This window comes from Caloenas nicobarica, chromosome 6, assembly GCF_036013445.1.
Source record: "Caloenas nicobarica isolate bCalNic1 chromosome 6, bCalNic1.hap1, whole genome shotgun sequence".
NCBI classification, from domain to species: Eukaryota; Metazoa; Chordata; class Aves; order Columbiformes; family Columbidae; genus Caloenas; species Caloenas nicobarica.
Genome location: NC_088250.1, coordinates 5776894 through 5793511, shown reverse-complemented (window position 1 = coordinate 5793511; position 16618 = coordinate 5776894). Strand labels below are relative to the sequence as shown.

Below are 16618 nucleotides of genomic sequence, written 5' to 3'. Positions count from 1 at the left end.
TGTCTTTCGGTGTGCGAGATCTGAAAGGTGTTTGTTTTACTCTGCTCTTCTTCACTTGCGTGGTCATCTATCATTGTGTTCGCATTGGTTTGAGGGCTCGTTGTGGTGGATTCAAAAGACAGCTGCTGGACAAGGGGGTTGCTGCTCTGATGTTAAGAGTGATGTCCTAGTTCAAAACTGCTCCACGCTTTTCTGGGTTAGTTTTATGCCAGCAGACTCTACTGGTTGGGCAAAACCAGATGGGTTTTGCCTGTCCCATTGGTGCTGTTATTCGTCCCTGCTTGTCACTTGATTCGTCTGGTCCCCGTGCTTGGCAGCTGCTCCCTGTGGAACAGGCTTGAGCCACGTACTTACTTCTCCTCTTTTTTCTGTCTGCATGTTCGTCGTGAGAATTTTTCATGCCAAGTGTGCGTTTTCTGGTTTGCTACACAAAAACTCACTGTGACAATCAACTGTGTTGCTTCCTGGGTGGCATCCTCTGTTTCCATAAACATTTCTGAAATTTCTCTTCTTGCATAGCATAAGCAAATGCTTTTCTCCACATTTTTTCTTCTTGAAATGCAGTTCCATCTTCAGTTGTTTCTGTGGGTATTCAGCTAACTTCAGTCATCTGGGAAGCTGAGCCATCTGGGAAATTTTTTCAATTCCCTCTTGTGATTTTTGTCCTTCTTTTCCTACCTTTTCGCTTCCTGATATGTTACTGCTTTAATACAGAATGTGGGAAGGAAAGCGCTCAAAAAGTTCGTTAATACGCTGCAATGCTGCCCGTTGCCCTCACTCCCTGAAAGGAGAGTAGTTTGCTGAACCAACCTTGATTGCAGCTTAGTACTGCATTCTATTTGTTGTTGGATGGTTCTTTTTAATTCAATAATTTAGCTATTGCTTAAGCTAATGATGGGTAGCCAAACAACCACTAAAGTAATCCAGAGTTTTGTTTTTTCTTTCTTGTGATTTTGTTTTCTTGCATAGTTTCCGGTAAGGTTGTTTTTGTTTCTTGGGTAGTTTTCCCTGGAGCAAATTAAATGTTCCTCACTAAATTATTGCTTCTGGTTGCCGCAGCAAGCAGATGTGACAGTCCACTGGTAGTTTTGATTCTTGTCATGAGGATGGTTTCCCTGAATGCAGTATAAACGGAGAACATTGTTTTACTGCCTCCTGAGGAAGGAATGTTTAGTCTTGCAGAAGTTCATTTTCTTATGTAGCTTGTGGGATGAGATTTTACTGATACAACAATTAAAATATGTCTGGTCTTCACAGAATGACTTAGCCTAAAGATATGTACTTCTGAGCACGTGTGTTGGTTTTGCCTCTGTTGCAGAGCTAAAAGAGCAGCTCCTGGCTCGTGCGTCACGCGTGGAAGAAATAGAGCATTTAAAACAAGAATTTGAACAGCAGCGTCAGCAAAGAAAAAGTGAGCATGAAACTGAATTGGAACAACTGAGACTTTATTTTGAAAATAAGTTAAGAGTTGCTGAAGAAAACTACAGGGAAGAATTGACTTTGCTGCATCAGAGACTGCAAGAACTGAAGGAATATTCACTGTCAGAGCTGGAAGTGAGTCAAGATCAAGCAGGGGACATCAGGTGATCTAGTCTCTTTCTTTTTATCTCATATTATGACAGCAGGCTTCCATATTATTTTTTTTTAATATAAAAGATGATGTTAGCAACTAAATATATTGAAATTGGGCATTAGGTGATCTGTGGTTGGAAACATGGCGATAGAAGTCATGAGTGCAGTTGAGTTGCTCTGTGCCTACTTTCGGAGCTGCGTTCTAAGTCAGCAAGTTAATTTAAACTTAATTTGTGACATATAGTACAATCTTACACTTTTAAACCCTTTTCTCAGTTGTTCTGTCGTGGTTTTTGAAGAGACTGCTGAGAAGCAGAGAAGAGATGCGCTCCGTCAGCTACATCAACAGCTGGAACAACATCAGGTAGTATTCTCGATATAGTAAAATTTTACTGTTCATTACATGACCTGGATGAAAACTGATGTCTGATTCCTAACTCTTAGCGAAGACTTCATTAATATGAGACATTTATGAAGGCGTTGTTATTTTTGCCAAGTATTTTGTAAATTGCCAACTTTAAATAGTTCTGAAACTAGCAGAGCAGATGAAACAAGGTGTTGTGTAATTGTGTCCTTTGGTTGGGTTATTCTGTGCCTAGTAAGAAGCTCTTCCACAGAAGTGTGGAATTCATGGTGTTTCTCTTCTCTGTAGCTTCTGCAGTAATTGTGCCTTTATTGCTGTCTGTTCTCTTCAAGTGGAGCTGCTAATTTGGTCCCTCTATTTATGCACCTATCTGCATGTACCTTCTTGTGATTTAAGATCTTTACTATTTTGCTCAACTTATTTGGAGTTGACAAAGAGTTTCAAAAGAAATTTCCCTTTTATTTTAGCTTTAGATTTTTATTTTTTAAATTATAAAAAGTAATGTGTTTTTAGTGAGGGAATGACAAGCAGATGACATAGGCAAGAGAGCACGAGCTCAATTTCATTAGTAAATCACACAACCCATAGGAGTTATAAATGAGAAATGCATACGTCGTGCCTTTTTTTCTTGCTGCTATTTGTTAAGTAGCTGAGTATGAAACTGCATTCATGTGTCATTACTTTAAGTTCTGTGAAGTGTGGAGGGGGTGTCTCTTCAGCACTGAGTCGATAATTTCTCTACCCAGGTGTGTGTGGGACTTCCCCTTCTATTATACTGTCACACAGGTCCTGAAACTCAGATCTGCCTTGTGGCATGGTTTCAGACCATATATACTTTTTCTTTTTTTACTCAAAAGGTTCTAATATAGGGATATTTTGGAAACTATTTTGTTCTTACCCTGTTTCCCTATTCAAAGTACGTTAAGACGGCACTTAGGGACAAGGTTTAGTGGTGGACTTGGCAGTGTTAGATTAACAGTTGGACTTGATGATATTAAAGGTCTTTTACAAGCTAAATGATTCTCTGATTCTACTTGGAGGGGCTCTGCCACTCTAGTAGCAGATGGAGCAAAACCAGCAGGGTTTTTGGAAACCAGATATTTACGTGTCAAGCATGTGCATTATAGTGCAATTCATGTAGTGCTGTCATTAAAAGATTCTCAGTGTGGTTTCTTCAAAGCTGAAAATGTCTTTCTAACCTATTTCGTATGTAGGAAGAACTTGCCTGTTTGCAGGTAGAACTTAAAGAAAAACACAGACATGAGCTGGAGTCCTTAAAGTCTTCCCTTGCACTGCAATATAAGGAGGACATAATGCTAATGAAGATGGAACTCTCGGACAAATACATAACAGAGATTGAGGAAATGAAAAGAAAACATTGTTTAGAACTCGAGCAGCTCCGTGCCCAACTTTCAGAAGAACATATTAAAGGTAAGATGATCTGACAGACTGGGAAGTAAATTGGTAAGCTTGTGTGGCTTATATTTTTCTTTAAATATTTAAAGGCTTATCTGAAGAAGCTTTCAATTTATTATTAGTTTAAGCTATAGGTAATATGTATTAAGTATTCATCTCTGGCATCGAGCACTTTGTTTTTTGACTTCTATGGGAATGCTGAGTTGCACTTTGGAAGATGTGGTGACCTGAAGTTGATTATTACGTATTAAAATCTACTACAACTGTGGATCAGTTGCTAAAAGGAGTTGATCAGGTTTCCGTTCTTGATGCCTAAAAGAGCACTGTCAATTCCTGAACTGATATTGATTTGAAAATTTCTTAGTGTTGTCTGTCAGCTATGTTAAATGTCTTTTGTATTTGCATGAAATAGATCAATTCTCATGCTATTCCATAGAGTAGAAGCACTTCTTTTTAGTATTCCATGACTCTTTTACCTGTGATCCTTTTGTGGGTTTGATATAGTGCTCTGCTCATTTAACGCTAATGTTTCTTTTTCCTCCTGTGTTTGTCGACTGGCTGGCATACATATTGGGATGAATTTTTTGAACAAAAAGGAAAGTATTTATGGGGAGCAGAATTTGTAATTGGTATCTTTTGTTGTAGAGTTCATCTTAAAGTTCCTCTTATGGCTAAATTTAATGAGACTTCTTATGTGCTTATGGATTTGTGTAATTTCTTAACAGTTGCTGCTTTTCTTGGAATTGTAACTTATAGAAATATACTGCCTTGTACTGGTTCAATATGAAAGGCATATATTGTTGAGGTGCAGGTAAGATCATGGCAGTTCTAGTATATGCAGCCTCTTTCTGGGGTCACAGTACGATACACAAACACTTGAACTCATCAGCAATGACTTACAGTTAGCTATATAACACACATGGCTATAACTATATTCCACTGTATTTTGCTTAAAAGGATCAGTACAACTTTTTAAAATTTGCAGTTACATTTCTTATCTTCTTTTATTTATTTTTAATACTAGGCAGTGTATCAGAATGGGTTAAACTAGGGTGTTTAGAGATTTGTCCCATCTGCTTTTTGGGGAAATGCCTTATGTAAATAGTATGAGCAAAAGAGGAGGTAAACTTGAGTAAATCTGCCATTACACTGCCCAAAAAGAAAGTCGATTCCTATGGCCGTTGCTGATAGGAGGGAGGTCCTGCTACAGGTTTCGTGATCCTTCCCCTTTATTCTGCATGCGTTGAGACCGATATATTTCAAAGGTGGTGATACAGCAGAACAGGGTAGAAAATCATCCTTAAAACAGATTCTCAGTCTGTAGTTAGTATGATTACAGATCAAATGCACGGCTGACAACGTTCAGTTTTACTTCTGTGCATTAATAGGACCTATTAAAAGAAATAAACTCCAGAATGTGTTTTCTTCATTTGCTTGGTTTTTCTTTTCAGAGATCACCAAACTGCGCCTACAGAGTGCTCAAGATGCAGCACGTCAAGTGGAAATGGAGGTGGCCGAGCGAGTGGCTGTGCTGGAGGAAGAGCACAAAGCCAAGCTCACTGTGCTCCACTCTGAGAAACATCGCATTGCAGAGCTTTTGGAAGAAATAAAGCATTTAAAGGAAGAGATTACTAAGCAGAAAGATTTTTCTGTGCAGAACGAAAAGCATCTGAAAGAGGAAATGGAAAAGGTAGCTTGTATTTACAGTATTGTTTTGTATAGAGTTGGGCAAGCTCAGCTCTGTTGGAAAGGCCGAGGGAGATAGAAGTTGCGCTTATCTTTAAATGTGTCTGATTTAGTGATAGTAGCTTCAGCTTACACACATATTGGAATATGAGCTGGAAGTTCAGAGTACTCTAGTATTAAATGCTTAGTTTCTCTGCAGATAAACTTGAAGAGCACAGATAGTGTGGGAAGGCAGCTGTTTTCAAGGGTTTATCCAGTCCACCTTTTATATTGCTGTGGGTCTTGGAATTGTAACATGTACACAATTGCACATCATAGTGTTCTGGGGCAAAAGTAACACAGTGCACGTGCATAATGTCATGTGGCGATGGGGAATTTGGCACAGAGCACTGTGGCAGAGAGAAAATGCCCCTCTGCTGAACAGGTCCACTCTAAGAAATTTCTGCTTTTGATGGGACTGTCTTTTGAAGCAAATAACCAGAAATAATTTTTCAGACCATTTTTTGAGGGAAGAAGGAAGAACTGGACAACAGATTTCTGCTTTTGCTTTGGTGTATGCTCTTATACTTTCACTATCAAAGTCTCAGAGTTGAGAGAATCATATCTGATACCTTTCCTCTTACCTATTAAATCAGCTGCCCTGTCTGAGGATAAACTTAGATTGGATGTTAATTCATTGTTTAACTTGTTCTGATATTTGAGTGGTTATGAGAATTAGATGGATGAAGCTTCTCATTTCTCAAGCTCTCCTCTCCTCCCTTTTTAAAGACAAACAGGTGTGTGTCTCCTTTTCTAGACTTAAACTGGTGGAGAAGGACAGAGAAAACAGTTGCAGACCTTTCATAGATAACATGGAGACTCACTTGAAGCTTGTACAGAATGTGGTGTTCGAAATGAGCCTGTCCCCCATGCTGATCTGATGTCTGGAACTACAGATTTTGTTTGCCTTCTGGTCTCTTGCTCTCAGAGTGTGAACCTGTTTCCTCAATTACCTCTCTATTGGTCCCCTGCAAACGTTTCATGGATTGTATGTTAATCAAAATCTGGATTTTTTGCCTTTTTTGTCTCTTCATTTAGCGTTTAGCATAGATGAATGCTTAAATATTTGTTCAAAACAAACCTTCCAAGTGAAAACTGAAGAGTAGGCTTCATGCTTGTGTTCCTGTGTGATCTCTTATTAGTTTTTGATTTTCTTTTAAGAGGTGACCCTATTGTTTCTTTAGTTTGCTATTCATTAGTTTACCTGCTTACCTCTAGCGTATTTTTAGTCTTTTTTTTTTTTGTCTTTAGTCATTGAGCAATCATTTGATGCTTTGGCTTCTGTTTTTATGCTACATGCTTTTTATGTTGCTTTTATGCCACATAACTGTCCTTTTCATGGATTTGAACATTGCATATAAAATACCACTGGAACGTATAAGGAGAGGAGAAGTTCAAAGGAGATTTTCAATCACGCCCAATATAAATATGTAAGGTGCCCATAGCTTTCTAAGTGGAACTCCTGAAATGAAGAAAAGTGGCTCCAGGAGAAAACAACAAAAAGTACCATGTCAATTCTAGAATAATTTTTTTCTTATCTTCTTTATCCCAATTAATTCTTAATAGTGTGTTGAATTCAAGTACCTATAAATCGACATTTCAGTCTTACTTTATTTGGAAGGATGACTTCACTGAAAGAATTAAATCTCTCCAAGGCCTTAAAATGCCTGAGAATCTTCACTTCACACACTTCAGTTTGGTTTTGGTATTTTATGTATTTTTTTAATAACTGTGTTCACAGGTAAAATATGAAATTGCTGAAGATCACAAGAATAAATTAAGGGAAGCCAGAGAAGAAGTACAGAAAATAGAGAATATGTACAAAGAAAAAGAGAAGAAATGGAGATGTGAAAGTGAGGACCAGAGAATCCAAGCAGAAGAGAAGTTATCACTGTTGCGTGTGGAACTGCAAAACAGAGCTGAATACGAGAAGCAGAATTTACAAAAGGAGTTTGAACTTCGTGAAGCTGAAATGAATCGGCTTCAAGATCACCAAGCCGCCAAAATTCTAGAATTGGAGAAGCTGGTAAAAGAGCAGCAAAACAACTTGCAGCAACTGGAGGACAGCCTCGCGAGCACACAGGCTGCGCAGAAATCCCAGGAGCAATACGACAGTGACCTGCAGGCAGCCAGAGAGCTCATGGCAAAAGAAATGGAAAAGGCCACACTTTGTCTGCAGGAAGAATGTGCGCTGAAACTTATGGAAGCGCAAAACAAGTAAGTCCTGAGTGTCTGAGCGTTTTCACTTACCAGTTCAGTTCATTGTTATCGTTGCTTTTTCTTATTTTAAACTTCACAAGTCATAGCAATGTAGGTTTATCATTTGATGGCACCAGCTATTTTACGCATGTAAAGCTTATTCTCCCAGGGAACAGTAATGCTGTCCGTTATGGTTTACTATAGAATTTTGCTTCATGTAAATGCATTTAGTCTAGTCTAGCCAATCAAACACAGTGTAGTCAAGTTCTGCCTGTTACAGTTAAGAATACAACACAGTTGAAAATCGTATACTAGCCTTGGAGGAGGGGAACTGTTACAGGACATGTAAATGGAAAAATACTCTAAATTTTTTTAAGTGTTTTCAAACAATTCAAATGAATTTGAACAAGTTTTTTCCTGGTGAATGAAACTTGTGTTATCTGCTGAATGCTGAGGCTGATGGGCCGCATATGGTATTCTTCAGTTCTGGTTACGCATGAAGGTTGTAACTGCTCGGTTTTTCCTTCCCTTCCTACTCCTGTTGTTTTTAGTGTATTAGAGGAAATATTCCAATAACTACATGTTGTATTTGCACGCATTGCTTCAAATTTATCCCTTCTTTCCTCCCCAAAATAGAACAAGATTGGGGAAATAATTACAGTAAGAAAATGCTGAAAGCAGGTGTTTAGCCTTTAAATAACTAATCACTTTTCAATTATTGATGTCTGTATCAAAAATACTATAGTTAATGATTACAGTAAATTGCAGCATTTCAGATGCTGAATCTTTGCATCAAGCCTTAAGGAGACCTCAGAGAGCCAAGATGAGTTCGGAGGGGCCCTCAAATATCCCACATACACTTCAATAGTGGTTTTATGTCTCAGTCTTGACCAGATGTTTTGAGAGATGTTTCTTATGGCAGTTTTTATTTGCAGACAACACATTTGAGGTGTAGACAGTGTCTGTATAATGTCCTAGCTGCTCTCATATGGCCGTGTTTTCTCAGAGAGACAGTGAACAGTGTTTGGATGTTGCTGTGTATTAGTAATTTAATAGGGATGCCAGTCTACCTAGTAATAACCAGGTAAGACCAAGTGACATTGCATAAACCTTTAATTATGTAACTATGAAATCATCTTTGTGGCTTGCTTTCAATTAGTTCTGTATTTGAAACATAAGTAAAATTTGTGGATGCTAAGTTAGGTCTACTTATTTTTCTTTGGTTTTTATTTATTATTTCAATTAAAAAAACCCCAACCAACCAAACAAAACAAAACAGTGCCTTTTTGACAATACTCTTAACTTTCTTGTAAATAATACAGGTTTATGGAGGAACACAAAACCATGACTCAGAAGTTCACAGCTGACCAAGAGGTTCTTCTCCAAGAGCTGAAAAAGAAACATGTTGATGAGTTAGAACTCCAAAGTCAACAGTTACAGGAGAAGCATAAGCAGCAAATTTTGTCTCTTACAGCTGAGTTTCAGACAAAGCACCAAGCTGAAATGGAGACACTTAAATCTGCACTAGAAGGTAAACATCAGGCTCAGCTTGAAGCTTGTGTTGCTGAACTACAGACAAAGCATCAGGCTCAAATTGATGAGCTGGAGGCTAAACACTTGTCAAATCTGGATTCCTTGGAGTCATCCTACCTATCTGAAATTCAGAATATAAGAGATGAACACGGTCAGGCTCTTGAGAAGCTCCAGCTGCAGCACACAGAACAGCTCTGTGAAAAGGATAAAATGAACCAAGCACGCTTGGTTCAGGAGGTAGAGATGTTGAAATTAAAGCATGCCGAAGAACTTCAGCTTTCCCAAAATAATTTGAAAATTGAGCTAGCTACTGTTCATATGGAAAAACTTAAAGCCATGGCTGTTGAAGCAGAAGAAGCTCGTAAGGTAAGTCAGAAAGAAAACTTGGTGTAGAAGGTGAAATTTAACGGTGCATTGTGTGGGATCACCTCTTCTCTTGTTCTTGGGGTGTATTTCTACAAGCACTAGCACTTGTGTGGCCTTATTGTGAGCTGGAATAGGAAACTGAAGCTGAAAATTAAATCCATCTGTTCCTTACCCCTGAATGCTCAGACTAATGAGTTTTCCATCTCAGTGTGTGGAAAAGGTACAAATGAAGTAAATATTTTTTAACATTGTGACCTGGAGCTTCTCTGCCTGATAGTTACCATGTAATTCTCCAGAAGTGATTAGAATAAAGTAAACGTAATTCTGTAGGTTCAGTTATATCTCTAAGAATTTAAAGTTTATCCCTAGTGGCACAGTCTGGAGGGGAAGGATAGAAGAAAGGTATCTCTGAAGGTCCCAGATGGGATTTTAGGAGCAGGTTGTGAGTGTACCTTGTCTTAGAGCATTTAACAGAGGTCTATAGCTTTACTCTTGAATAGGGCAAAGTGTGAGCTCTTTCAGAGTACAGAGTGATAAAAAACGATCCCAAGACTCCAAGTTGAAGAGGTAAGAAGGCTTAGCTCAGTGCTGAAATTTCAGAGCCTTCTAGAGAGAGGTGCACTGTTTTTCAGACTTGTTTGTCACCATGCCCGCTACCCAAAATTATGATTATATGTCACTTCTGTGCCCGCAAAGGCAAAGAGAAAGGTCTTGTGGGGAGAAAAGTGGGTATTTTTCTTCGGTTTTATCTTTGCTAGCTAATATCTTCATTTTAATTGTTCTTGAGTGTAAAGAACTTCAAAAACAAAATGTAGAAGATCGTGCTGATGGGGAGTGCTGTCATGGATAGAGGGAAAAGGAGGGGATTCACAAAACTTTTACTAGATAGGAAAAATAAACCCATTTCAATGATATACAGAGTGTCTATATGGATGTGTGCTCATCATTCATGTGGCAATATTGTTCATGTTTACTTAAAAAGCTTTGATAAGGCAGGACATGTCCTTTACAAATAGGTTACAAAAATATTTGTACTTAATTTTTTTTTCTCCCCTTTTTTAATTAATGCCTCCACAGGATGATTTGAACACAGCTCTTCAAAATCAAAGGAGGTTGCTGGAAGAAGAAAAACGTCTGGCCCTGGATATATTACGTGAGGAAGTATTGCATATGGAGGAAAAGCACAGAAAAGCACTCCAAGAACTTCAGGATCTTCATGAGGCAGAAATTAAGAAACATAAGGAAGAATACTCCAGGGAGCTGGAAAAAGAATTGGGGAAACTAAAAGCGCAACATGAACATGAGCAAGAGGTCAGCATGTTGCTAATACCTAAACCAGAAATAATCCATACTTTATGTTAAAGTAAATTCAGTTTTATTAACCTTAGAAATAAGATGTATATGAAGATGCTTTGGTTTGTTTTTTTTTTAAATAGTGCCAGTAGATGAGACACAGTTAACATTTTTAAGCCTTGCTTTAGCTGAAAGGACTTAAGAGAACTCATATATGTGTATTAGCCTGAATTTTTAAAATTTTAATCCAGGTTTGCAGTGCTTTCTTTATTGGGGGGAGCGCTGGGAATGGGCTTGCATTCTTTTGACTTCCTGCCTTGTTTAATTCAGAACATTAAAGCTGCCGTTTTGATAGAAAACAAATAGGTAATAAATTAGATCCTTAACCATTTGTGCAAAGTAACCACTCACTTCAAGCTTTTATAAGTGAACAACCTTTACTAATATTGATTTCTTCTTAGAGAGATTACGGTAGGTAATACTTTTCCAAATATGTTTTCTCAGTGAGGTTTGGAAATTTTCCTAGCTGCCCTTAAAGCTTTACCATTTCTTCTTGTTGGGAATGTTTATGTGTAAGCTTGATTTTGTTTTCTTTCACAGTGAAGGCTAAAAATTTAGTCATCTACACTAAGCTCTCTTTAAACATTGAAATGGAATAAGATCTATTCATGTTTTATACAATCCAACTTCCGTTGATGCAAGCAGCCACAAGTGGTTGAGACTTTGTACTTTTCTGTATTATGTATTACATTCAAATCTTAGGAGGAGTCACAAGCAAAATGAGCTTTATCCAGCTATAACCAACGAACATATGTTAAAATAAACTTGCTTTTGCCTTTTCACTTACTAGTTTGAAAATTGGATAGCGTGCCAAATAACTCCCTAGTCACTGCTGTGTCTGTATTATTTGGTGCACCTGACAAAAACCACTTAGTTTGAGGAGATCTCCTGTGTTCTTATGAACTGTCAGGTTTTGGAGCTGGTAGTGGTTTCCAGCTGGCTGGAGTGCATTGCAAACTCTATTTTTGGAAGAATAGCTTGCCTGGGAAGATAGTTTTGTGGGAAGTTTTCATGATTATTCAATTTTTAAGCCAGTCATCCTAGAAAAAGGATTTGTCTCTATTCTGATGACTACAGTGACTCTTCTTAAAGAAGATAATAAGAAAAAAAACCCAAGCAAACATAAATGCCCAAACCTTTCTCTGATATTTTTGATGGACTTTTGTTGTATCTCATAGGATAATTGCATTAAATATAGCTGTGTAACGTTTAATCCCATTTGAACAAGGGAAATTGCATCTTAACAAAACATGCTCTCCCTGTATTTTTTCTCCCCCTCTTTCTTCCTCATTTCTTTGAATTTTGCGGAGACCAATGTCTGTTTGAAAGAGCAAGCAGGGAGCCTGACCTGATGGTCTCATGAATGCAGGAGATAGTTGGTACCTGATGCCCTGTTGCTTCTTATCTTGCTTTTTTTCTATAGCCAGCATGACGATAGATAGCAGCTATGTGTGGCCTTGAGGGTTGGAGAGAACTATTGTGAAAATGCTCTTAAGAATTTGGCTGAGCTTGATGGTTTCGTTTTGGTTTGGTTTTATTTTTTGCTTTATTATAACATTATTGCTAAAATATTTATATCGCTCACTTGTCTGCAGATGTATGCTTCTGCGTCGGCCTCTGAAGTGGAAACTGTGCGGACAGCTCTCCTGGCTCGATTTGAGGAGGAAAAATTAAAGCAACAGCTTCAGTTCCAGGAAGAGATTGAGCTGCTGAAGTGTCAGTCGGAGGTGCTGCTCGACCAGCAAATTGCACAGCTGAAGGTGGGGTCTGTGAAAATGAACTGCAGAGCATGCACTGGTAGCGTATTTTTCTGAAAAAGAATGACTAGGATACATTTCTGTTCTTCAGCCACAGGACTTTAAAAAGACACACCAAATTAGACCTCTTCCTTGCTTGTACTACTTGCAGTTGCTGAAGTGGCTTCTGTCCATCTCTGTCCCGACTTGTCCTTCTGTTTTCTGTTCCTCATCGCTATCTCAGCAGTCTGAAAGGACCCAGAGCTCAGTGAGCTCATTCAGATAGTTCGTTTACCTGCTTAACTATTTTTAAATCATAATTTCAGCACAATATTGTTCATAGGGGATGTGTTAACTGTGTAAGTTACTGCTAGTTAATTTGAGAGGTAAGGTACACATTCAAAGAAAAAGAAAAAAGAGGCGAAGGGGTTTGGTTGTAGGAATTTTTTCAGTGTGTTTGTGGTTTTTTGTTTGTTGTTGTTTTTCCTTTCTGTAAATCAAAGCATATGTGACTTCTGCAGGATGAATTTGAAACTGAAAAAAAGGCATTGCTACATAACAAGGAGCAGATGTTGATGCAGGAGAGGGAGAAGGCACAGGCTGCTCACCAAAAGGAGCATGAGATGTTATCAGCCCAGCTGCAGGAAAAAGCAACTATAATTACCCAGGTGTGTGGAACATATTTTGAACTTAAATTTTAAATGTGATTTTTGTGGTTGCATTTTAGCACAGTGCTCTCGCCTTTCTCAAAATGTGTATAGACAGACTGTGCGTGTAGCTCTTCTGATCACTATTTTTCAAGGTGTAGTGTATGATGGGCTCTGTCTCTTAGCTGGAGTCCTACAATAACATGGAAACAGAAACCGGGTACCAGCTTGAACACTGGTCTTCAGCCATTTCTTGGGGAGGTTAACACTGCTTTCTACCAGAAGGTTGGATGTTTGCCTTTTTGTTGGCTGTGTATTGATGCCATCTGTATCTATCACATGTTTTTGTCAAGAAAATAATGCTCTAGTAGCTTTTTTTTTTTTTTTTTAGACCAACTGACATGTAGCTTGGCAGAAGCAAGACAGGCAAATGGGAAGTTTGGATTCGGAAGTGACAAAGATATTCTTTTGCCAAATAAAACAAAATTTTATGTCGCCTGTAAAGCAAATATCTAAGTTGAATCTAGGTTACCCAGAAAACTTTAGAGAGAGGAGCAGCTTGAAAATGGTATTTGTTTTAATTAGGAAGTTTAAAAAATGTCAAATTATTTTTTAATGATTAAAATAATAGCTGCGAGTTTTCAAAATAGAAGTTAAAATGAAATAAAACATTCATGTCTTCTCTCACAATTCAGGAAGTTCTGACCAAAATGTAAATTTGGTGTATTAGACTGTTCTGTTAGGCCTTTAGTGGAAAAAATGGGAGTAGCACTGATAATTTCCCTATAGGGAGAAATGCCTTATTGTTTCCTGCTCTTCTTGCAGGATTTAATGAAGGGTGAGAAAGCTGGCACAGGAGTAGAATGCTTTCTTTCCTTGCAGTTTCTTCCCAAATAGATACTTTGACTGATTTGTTGGCTTACTTATGAGACCAAGTTTCTAACAAAATAGTACTGATTTGTTTGGCAACAAAACCCAGGAATCAGGAGTGGTATATACGTATATACATGAATTGTGGTTTTTTTGTTTTTTTTTTTTTTTTTTTTTAATGGGATCTATAAACACATAAATACGAGAAGACATTTTTCTAGAAACTTGTTTTCAGGCAGAACTTATAAAGCAAAGAAAAAGTATAGCTGGCACTGATGACACTAGATCAGGTTGCTGTTCAGGTTTGTGTGCTACAGTGTCAGAATTTATGCTGGGACATTGCTTTGTGCCTTTCAGACATAACAATGAAAGCAAACGAAGAGCAAACTAAAGTACGACACAATGTTTTTATGAGATTTTTGCATTGCTTATGTGCACTGAGTTTGAATGCAAGTGAGGCAGCTCACTGAAGCAAAATCAACATTAGAAAAGGAGAACTAAAGAAAAACCACCATTCACTTGTAGTCTTTCTGCTGTCCTTCATTTCTAGTACTTGTAGAAGCAAATTTGCATAACAGCAGATGATTGTGTGAATATATATGAAGTGATGTAGGGTAGGATCATTGGGTGAAGTTTGTAGTTTAGGCCAAATGATTGACTTTGTTGCATTGTTCCTGTATTTTCCACAGCTGGAAAAGAAAGTGGAGTCTTTAAACCGTGAAATAGAGGAGACCAACTCTGAACTGGAGACACTCCTTCAGCAGCGGGACAGAGAAAACCAGGAGGGAGGGAATTTGGTGGCCATGTTGAGATCCGATATTGAGCAGTCCAAGGATGAAAGGTTTGTACATCTTGGCTTACATAATGCTTAGTGGGGTTTGAATTCATTCTCTCATCTTTAATAAACTAGCTTACTGTTTTTCATAAAACTAAAATGTTTTCATAATTATAACTTGTCTGTTCTGCCAGAACACCCTTAGTTATTTTGGTGTTGCAGATATTAATAGATGTGTTCTCTCTACCAGTGCTTCCACAGATGTAGAAACCTGAAATGCTTGTGTACAATCTTTCCATCTAACTGTGGAGAGGACAAGGGGTTTTTGCTGAGCCTGCTCTGTGAAAATGGCCTTGTTGTTTGGTTGTGTTTTTTTTTTTTCGTGGGTCATCTGAATCATCTTCACTGATAACTGTTAAACTATGGCAACATACCCATTTCAGACTGTCAGGCTTTCACTAGGTTCAAAGTGTATTTCAAATGAAGTGCATGCAATTTTTGAAGCATTCAGTATGTTCTTGTTCTAGGAAAAAACTACAGGAATCTTATGAGCATCTTTTGAAATTGCTCATGGAGTTGGTGAAGGCCACAATAGCTGTTGAGGACCTTATCTGTAGCAAGATTGGTCTTTGCCTTGATGACAGTCTGGCTTCTGGAGATTCTAGAGAAAGTCACAGTATTATGGAAGAAAAGGGATTCATGCAGTATTTCAAAGCCAAAGAAAAGCATCACCTAGAAAAAGGTGAGTACAGATCTGCATAACTGGATGTAGTCAATTCACATTCTTGAAAAACAGCATTTAATTTCCTTTTATACAGATGAGGTTCAGAAAGGGGCTATCTCTTGTTGCAGTGTTTTCTGTATCCCTTTCAAAGGTGCTCCACACTTAAGATAGCGTCTGTCGGTGTTCTTTCATTTTAATTATTTTAATAGTGGAAATACTAAAATGTTACTGGAAAAGGCTGAACAAATTAGAGCAGGAAAGATGAACTTGGTGAATGTAGAGTAGGCCCTGATGTATATAGCACAATGTTTCCAAATGTTTTGAAAGAGTGTCTTGATTTGACAGAACTGAGTTATTGATGTCTACAAGTTTTCACCTTATAATACATCTTCAGGACCAACCAATGTCACCGTCTGATGTCAGTTGTTATCTGAGCGGCCAGTTCTGTGTCATTTTTCTGTGTTTTTAAATAGCTTCCTTGTTTTCAGCGGATGAGCTGCTTGATGAAACTCTCACAGAACGCAGCCAGTTGTCTCCAGCGACTTATGAGGGTTCTGAGTTGAGCCAACACTTATGTGAAAGTATTTTTGCAAAGCCAGAACTGGCGTGTGAAAATGAAGAAATGATACTTAGAACTGGCCATCGTTTGCGCACTGCGGTGGAGAGACTTCTGGAACTGGTTACAGAATCAACTAAACAAGTAAAACTTTAAAATCAGTATAATTATACATCTATACAGAAAATGTGAAATCTGTTTTAAGGCTTGCGTATTTAGCACCCTGTAGGACTAGCTACTGAAAAGAAACACATTTTGGCTGAATACACGGCGAGTTACCAGTGTAGGGAGGCATCTTCTTACAGTGAAGGTTTTGCCCTTATTTTATCATTTCTTATAAATGAGACTTTAACAACTTTTTCTTCCTAGCAGATCCTGTAGGAAGGTTGTAAGTTGATTGCCTTAAGCAGATTTAAACTAGGATTTTAGATGCATTTAGTAACTTTGGGAGAACAAGAGCTAAGGGTTTTTGAGGGGTTTTTTAATTGCACCTCACATCAATGCTTCAACATTGATAAGGAGGTTCAAGAAAACTCAGCCCCATGTTAAAATGTTTGGGAAATATGCAGATAGCACTAAGCAAACATCCTTGTAATTATATACAGCTTAATTGTGATAAAAGGAGCTGAACTCAGTATCATAAAAGAATGTATTTCCATGCTGAGTTTTGTGGCGTCTAGACATTCAGCTTTGCAAAGAGAAGTGGTAAATGTGAGGTAGATGCCTGAGGACTGAATTCAGTGCTACAGTAATTAGTGTGTCGAGGAAAATAAGCCCACATA

The 16618-nt window shown here is 38.0% G+C and overlaps 1 protein-coding gene across 12 annotated transcripts in view; it reads left to right on the top strand.

The window, feature by feature from the left end:
• Positions 1-16618, top strand: part of PCNT (pericentrin) — an 87135-nt gene that overhangs the window by 24785 nt on the left and 45732 nt on the right. For 8 of the 12 annotated variants that reach the window (XM_065638343.1, XM_065638340.1, XM_065638346.1 and 5 more), the window contains 12 exons: positions 1319-1583; positions 1849-1936; positions 3151-3367; positions 4804-5042; positions 6819-7294; positions 8599-9175; positions 10253-10486; positions 12124-12288; positions 12786-12932; positions 14471-14622; positions 15084-15298; positions 15754-15980. In XM_065638343.1, coding sequence (XP_065494415.1) covers positions 1319-1583; positions 1849-1936; positions 3151-3367; positions 4804-5042; positions 6819-7294; positions 8599-9175; positions 10253-10486; positions 12124-12288; positions 12786-12932; positions 14471-14622; positions 15084-15298; positions 15754-15980 — 3002 coding nt within the window. The remainder of the gene's footprint in view (positions 1-1318; positions 1584-1848; positions 1937-3150; positions 3368-4803; positions 5043-6818; positions 7295-8598; positions 9176-10252; positions 10487-12123; positions 12289-12785; positions 12933-14470; positions 14623-15083; positions 15299-15753; positions 15981-16618) is intronic. The other 4 variants (XM_065638347.1, XM_065638344.1, XM_065638342.1 and 1 more) reach the window with 1 other exon arrangement.